This window comes from Kryptolebias marmoratus, linkage group LG16 (genome assembly GCF_001649575.2).
Source record: "Kryptolebias marmoratus isolate JLee-2015 linkage group LG16, ASM164957v2, whole genome shotgun sequence".
NCBI lineage: Eukaryota > Metazoa > Chordata > Actinopteri > Cyprinodontiformes > Rivulidae > Kryptolebias > Kryptolebias marmoratus.
Window position 1 is genome coordinate 23297422 of NC_051445.1, and position 7090 is coordinate 23304511.

The window sequence follows — 7090 nt, forward strand, 5'->3', positions numbered from 1 at the left end:
TGGGGGGGGGGGGTGAAATAAATAAATAAATAAAATCCAAATGTACATAAATATCTGTTCCCAACTGACTTCTGTAATGAAAGCAGTCTAATCAAAAGCACAATGCTAATTCTGACTAAGCTGGGACGTGGTGTAACACATAAACAAAATCAGAATGCAATGATTTGGAAATCTCATAAACCCAGATTTTATTCACAATGGAACGCAGTAAACATATCAAATGTTTAAACTAAGAAATGGGACCATTTTTTGGAAAATTAGGTAATTTAATAGCAGCAAACCATTAAAAAAAAAAAAACTTGTTCCAGGGGCAACAACAGGCTGTAAAAGTAAAAGGTACGAATAAGAAACACCTGGAGGAGCATTTTATAACTAATTACGTTAATTAGCAATAGGTCAGTAAGAGGACTAGGCATAAAAAAGGAGTATTTTAAAGAAGCTGAATCTCTCAGAAGTAAAGATGGGCACAAGTTCACCAGTCTGCAAAAATAGTGAAATAATTTCAGAATAATGTTCCTCAATGGAAGATTTTGAGAATCTAAAGAAATCTCTGAGCTCAAAGGACAAGACTGAAAGTATTAGATGCTGTGATCTTCGGGCCCTCAGAGGCCACTGCATTAAAAACAGGTCTGATTCTGTTCTGGACATCCCTGCACGGACTCAGAAACACTTCAACAGATCCCTGTCTGTAAACACAGTTCACTGTCCCATCCACTAATGCTGCTTAAAGCTCTATCAGGCAAAGAAGCAGCCAGATGTGAACACCATCCAGAAACACTGCTGCCTTCTGTGAGTCAACGCTAACTTCAAATGGGCTGAGACAAAGTGGAAAACTGTTTTATGGTCACATCGATCAAAATTTGAAATTCTTTTTGGAAACCACAGACCTCTGTACTAAAGAGGAGAGGAACCCGTTTTATTTATATTCTACGCAATATTCCAACATTTTCAGAATCGGGATTGTAATTTAGTAAATTTTAAATAATATAAACCTCAGAATATTGTATATTTTAATTGCATAAATTATTCAATTTATGCTTGTTGATAAAAGCCTGAGAAAATACTGGGCAACAATTTTTAAAAAATGGACGGCACCTTTTTTGATGACGTTGGCCAACTCCAGCACGTACCTTGGCCATCGATATGAGACAGTGGATCTGTCCGTAGAAGGCACTGCGGTGGAGAGCAGTCCAGCCAGATTCCTTATCCTTCAGCATCAGCTCGGCACCCTTACTCTCCAGCAGCCTCTCCAGGAGCCACTCCAGCAGGGCCTTCTTTCCCAGGGAGGCTGCAAGGTGAAGGGCCGTACGGCCGAAGGCATCCCGCAAGCTGGTTGCATTGTGGCAGTGTGAAGTCAGGAAAGCCCTGAGTTTCCCCTCAGAGCCGCTAGTTAGCGCTGCGATCACCTGGTCTGCGTGCTGCTGTGACCGGCATTTAGGAGTGCAGTCCGGCGGTGCCAGACTCATCCTGGCACCCACCGAGTCTTCTCTGTGAAACCTCCTCCCTTCCTGCTACAAAGTCCTTCCAACGGCTCACCACCCACAATTTCAAACAAACTCAAAAATTAAGGGAAGTGTTGTAACAGACCAATTACACTAACTATGTTTTGTAGACCACAAAAGCATCCCAAGGGGAAAAAAATGTTTCCACAACTAGTCAGGATGGTTTGGAGTGCTAGAATTGTGCTTGTGTTGAAGTTCCACTGCACCCTAGCGACCCCGGAGCCTCTGCTCGGCTTGCTTCAGTCCACCATTTTGACCAAAAGCTGGACACAAGCTAAGCTGCTCACAGTATAACATGGCATTGTGAATTCAATAAATACAAAATCTGTCATGTGATATACAAAATGATACAAAAATGTACATGTCAAGATTTGCAAAAATAGTTTTTTTGTTTTTTTTTTATCCAACAATTTACAAAAAAAAAAAACAAGTAAAACTTTCAACAACCCTGACCTCGTCCAGCACTCCGGCCCCCAAATTTGAGGGGAAAGGCCTCCTTTCCCCCCAAAACTCTCACTTTCCTTTTCAAAACTCCATAATTGTAGAGTTCACCTGAGGACAAAAACATCATTACTGTAAAACAGCATTTTTCACCCACACTTATTTATAAAACAACATGTGCAGTATTTCTAAGCACTTCGAAGTTTTTTATGTCTGTTTTTTTTTAGTCCCAGATGCTCTTTCTAGTGAACTACTTGGGATTACTATGCAAAGGATGAGTGACAACCTACACAAACACTGTAGTGATGCCAAATAAAAAGTAACAACATCTTATGCCTAAATATAACTTTAAGAGGTTCGGGTATGTTTGGGAGTTACAAGTCTTAGCCAATCTTCAGGATTAAGTCACTGCCTAATTTAACCAAATCCCACCCCATTCTCTGTACTCCTTATTCAAATTGTTTATTTGCATAAAAAACACGACACATCGGCAAAAGGTTTTTTAAATAGATTAAGATCAGCTGTTTTTACTGTTCATAAAACTGGCTACAGGAGCTAGCTAAGCGAAAGCTAATGCTGCTATCTTCTATTAGGTTAAGTAGGGTCACCGTATTGCGTAACCTGAAACATGGAAGCTACCTACGAGCAATATATGGGCAAAATAATCTACAAATGTAGGTGTGTGACACATATAATCACCCATAGTCATGAAACAGCTTACTGAACCGACGCAAAACGAGCTAGCCTCTAACGCAAACATGCTAGCCCGAAGAAGCTTTTATGCAAAAAAAGAAAATTATCGACATGTCTTTTCTTACCTTCCGCTAGATAAAGAAAAAAGAAGACATCGCGAAAGTCATATCAGCGACGCACATCCACTGAGACATGGCTAGAAATGAGAAACGTTATCGGCTTTTCAGCTGCTAATTCTGACAGGACTGAAATCCTGCAGGTTAGATAAAAAAAACACACCTACTCACTGCCGAGACTTCTGATTGGTCGGGGAGTGTGTATGCTGACATCCTATTGGTCGAATTGCGACACGTCAAACAAGACGGCGTTGTAGGTTGTCAGTAGATGTTGCTGTTCAATCTTACGGGTTTAAAGTTACAAATGTGGTATTACATTATGAATAGTATTGAATGCTGTCTTGCTAGTTATTAATGGGTGTACACACATTTTTAAAAAAATAATTCCCAGGTTCTAAAAGCCCTTGATGACTTAGGATTTATCTGAGTTACAGAAAATTGTTTTTTAAGTGCAAATCTACCTTTTGAGCATGTCACACCTGTAAACATGAGAGATGCGTTTAAGAATAGTGTATTCTCCAGGAAAACATCATGTCAGCCATAATAGTTTCTAACTCAGGCCGGTAGACTTTTGTGGGGTATCAGTTTCACTAACAACCCAGGTATGATGGAAATACTCAGACGGATGTCCCATTGATCCAGGCTAAGAATATGAGAAGGCCAAACGAGGGGAAAGCTAGGGTTACACACCGGGATCCACATCGGGGGCTTCAAAATATGAGAAATTGATGAGGATGTGACCTTGCCCTCTGTGGTCAGGTGTGGACACAGCCTGTTTTCTTATCCTTGGTATGATCCAACAAGCTGTTCCTCCATAACAACATTAACACTCAGTTTATTTCTTCAAAGAAAAAAAGTGCAAATACAGACATTTCTACTGACTTCTTTTAAAAATATATATTGCTCTTAATTACTGACAGGTGTCAGACTTTTTTTGTCATATTTTGGCAGACCCTTACATCCACATAACGCATTTTTCTTGATGTCTTTGAAATTTTGAGGTTTTGTTTCGAACTTTATGAGAACAAGACTCTATGAACCAAACAAAAATTGAAACAAGAAAAAAAAAAAAAAAAAAACAACAACAACAACAACAACAACAAAACATCTACACAAAGAGCCGGGGACACATAGGAGCAGCATGCGATATAAGATAAGAGAAGGAAAAATGAATGATTAAATCAAAACAAACAAATATATTCAAGAATAAAAAGTTTGTTTCAAAATACGAGTTGTTTTCAGGGCTGAAATCTGAAATCTGACGTTTAAAAAGTTAAACACCAATACTTTGTTGCAAAATTTGTACTTACGAATAAACACTTACAATAAACTATGAGCGCATTCAAAATTTTACCAAAAAAGGGGTCATTGTGGGTCAATTTTGTCAACATAACCAAACAGAATATTTTCAAAACAACTTCCTCCTCTTCTTCTTTGTCCATGAAAAAGACAAAAAAACCACCGAACGGAACTTCAGTCTTTTCCAAACAACCTGTGATAAATATTACTTCAATAATGTGAGAGACCACCTGTATTCAATTTATACAGCATTATTTTGTTTTCTTGGCTCTTTTAGGCTGTTTATATGTTTAGCAGAAGTGGTTTAACTTGAACTGTCGCTGAATCTGAACATGTTCTCATACAGGTCGTAACTTCAAGGCTTATGAAGGTGTTCGGCCGTGTTACAGGTGAAGAAAGCAGCAGTCCCGCTCCCCCCCTCTGTAGCTGGATAATGGTACGGTCCTCGGCTGCGGTGTAGCCCGGTCCCGCCGCTGGGTTTGGTCTTTCCCTCCTGACTCGCAGCAGGCTGGAAGTGCGTATGTGATAAATGGCACTTCTGGGAGACACGGGGCTTTGTCTGCGTGCAAACCAATAGCCCGAGTGATTTCCGTTTTGTTTGTTTGGTTGTTTGTTTGGTTTTTTTAGCCGGAAGCACCTCCAACAAGCCCGAGGTTCGGAGGAGAGCACGCGTTTTCTTGGAAATGTAGACTTTAAGTCGGACTTCGTGAAGGGGAGGTGAATGGAGTTACAACTTGGAGCGGCTTCCGAAGGGACTGAGGTGGGAAACGCGGCGGGGAAACGTTGTCCTCGGCTGAAGAGCGAGGCGGTGACTTGTTGAAAAGCGCGCACAGATTTAGGATGCGCCCGCTGTGGGGCTCGGCGTGCGGCTGTGACCGCGCGGTGGACCCGGGCAGGCTTCGCAAGTCCGCTACGATGCGTCTGCTTCTCCTGCTTTCTCTCCTCCTGCCCTCCTACCTCTGCTGTCCGGACAAGTGCTTGTGCTCCTCGCAGACCGTAAAATGCCAAAACCAGGAGTTGGACTCGATTCCGTCTTCCATACCGGTCAATACCAAGTTCCTGTTCATCACGGGAAACGACATTTCCCAAGTCAACGAGGCCTCTTTCCCGGACCGCCTGGAACTTTTAACAGAACTTTATCTCAGCGGGAATCAGATGGAGCATGTGGACGCAAAGGCTTTTGAAAACTTGCCAAACCTAACGCGGCTGGACCTGAGCAACAACAGAATCCGGGCTTTTAGTGACAGAGCCTTCCCTGACGGCAGTAAGCTGCAGGTCCTGAACCTCAGCAGGTCTTTGAACAATCATAATTTCACAGACGAGGTGCTTTCTTTCCTCTACGGTGCGAACCTGCCTCACCTTAAAAGCTTGGACTTGTCCAACAGTGACGTGGTGAGCCTGCCGGACGGCGTCTTCGCCGGCCTCTCCAGCTTGTCCAGCCTCAACCTGCGGAACAGCTCCCTCCTCACCATCCAGAACCGGACGCTGCCCTCGCTGCGGGACCTGGACCTGGACCTGGACCTGAGGGACAACAGCCTAAAGGATCTGCCCACGGCCACGCTGGGCGAGTTCAGCCTCGTACCCGGCCTCCACATCCAGCTGGCGGGGAACCCGTGGCGCTGCACCTGCTTCATCGAGGACCTCCTGGTGTGGCTGAAAAACTCCACCCAGGTGGCGGACGCACAGGACCTGACCTGCACGTACCCGGAGGCCCTGAGAGGCCGGCCGCTCCTGCAGCTGGACCAGTCCCAGCTGAAGTGTCCGGTCGACGTGGACAGCGTGCTGGAGACGTCGTACGTGTTCCTGGGGCTGGTGCTGGCCCTGATCGGCGTCATATTCCTGCTGGTGCTCTACCTGAACAGGAAAGGCATCAAGAGGTGGATGTACAACATCCGGGACGCTTGCAGGGATCACATGGAGGGGTACCAGTACCGGTACGAGATCAACTCTGACCCACGACTGGCCAACCTGAGCATCAACTCGGACGTGTGAGGGCAAGACGGGGCTCTGTCTGGGACATCTAATGACTTTATGCTCTTAAGGTTTGCATGAAAGTCTTCCTCTCCGTTTCCCCGCCACCCCTTTAATCAGATAGTGCATCTCTGGAGGCTTTTTTTTTGGACCCCCCCTTTGCCGCATGTCCCACACAAGTACTTGGCAGCCAGCTGTTTGCATGGACAATGAGTCATGAATCATTGTTGGAGTGATGTGTTTTAGTCCCACTTATCCTTCAGGAAGAACTGGTGGCGTTCATTGACTTTTAAATGCAGGCGTAGATGCCGGAAACGCTCTCATGCTCGTTGCATCCTTCGGCCTCTGGCACAGAGAGATGTTACACAGTTAGGGTTTGTCTTTTTTTTTTTAAATATGTGAACATGTATCATGCAGAAAGCGACGCCTTTTCCGACTGATTATGATACACGCTGCATAGTGTCTGGATTTAGTAGATGGATGTGATTGCTCTCTTTTTCTCTGTGACGATATTTAGCTAAATAAAATGCCTCTGGTTTGCTGGTATCTGTCTGGACTGAGCGCCTTTAATCAGCGGGCTGAAAGGAATGCGCTCCGCGGGCTTTCATCGAGGGCCACACACATTTCACGCGCACTCATTCCTGAGGCATGAAGCATATGGCGAGCTGTAAATCTTAGCCCGACTTGTCAACAAGTTCAGCAATGTGCACGGCTCGGGCGGAGGCACTTTTCATCTCCCCCTTTAGCGCGTTCTAGCGCTGCTTTCATTAAGGGGCGACTCGCAGCAGTGCGATGGAAAGCCTTGAATTTAAAAGCGGGAGCACCTGAAGGAGCGCAGGTGATGAGAGTAGCCAGCTGTTGTCGCCCCTTTAATTTGCAGCCGGATGAGCGCGTTTCCAACCCATCAGAGTAAGCGTTTCAGTATGCTCCGGCTGGAAGGGAGAATGTAAAAAAAAAAAAAAAAGAAAGAAGGTGTTTGACGTTCTGTCAAACATGCAAATGAAGGCAAACCGAACCCGAGAATCTCGAGGGGTGCGCAGAGGTATTAAGGAAATTAGCTCAAGCGGC

General features: G+C 44.5%; 2 protein-coding genes across 3 annotated transcripts in view; one reads left to right on the top strand and one right to left on the bottom strand.

Annotated features, from left to right (window-relative positions):
- Nucleotides 1–2914, bottom strand: part of ibtk (inhibitor of Bruton agammaglobulinemia tyrosine kinase) — a 26338-nt gene extending 23424 nt beyond the window's left edge. The window contains exons 1-2 of one of the 2 annotated variants that reach the window (XM_017413231.3): nucleotides 2762–2914; nucleotides 1131–2054 (exon numbers count right to left, since the gene is read on the bottom strand). In XM_017413231.3, the coding sequence (XP_017268720.1) occupies nucleotides 1131–1466 (336 nt within the window). In that variant the 5' untranslated portion in view covers nucleotides 1467–2054; nucleotides 2762–2914. Of the gene's footprint in view, nucleotides 1–1130; nucleotides 2055–2761 lie in introns of those variants that run through there. The other variant, XM_025005269.1, reaches the window with a different exon arrangement.
- A 1623-nt stretch (nucleotides 2915–4537) lies between these two features.
- tpbgb (trophoblast glycoprotein b) lies at nucleotides 4538–6568 on the top strand. The gene has a single exon (XM_017413122.3). It carries the CDS (start codon nucleotides 4892–4894, stop codon nucleotides 6041–6043), a length of 1152 nt encoding a protein of 383 aa, XP_017268611.1. The 5' UTR covers nucleotides 4538–4891; the 3' UTR covers nucleotides 6044–6568.
- The last annotated feature ends 522 nt before the right edge of the window (nucleotides 6569–7090 follow it).

Bases quoted from the DNA above. Each gene is read 5' to 3' on its own strand.
- tpbgb (XM_017413122.3), top strand. From the start codon at position 4,892: ATGCGCCCGCTGTGGGGCTCGGCGTGCGGCTGTGACCGCGCGGTGGAC.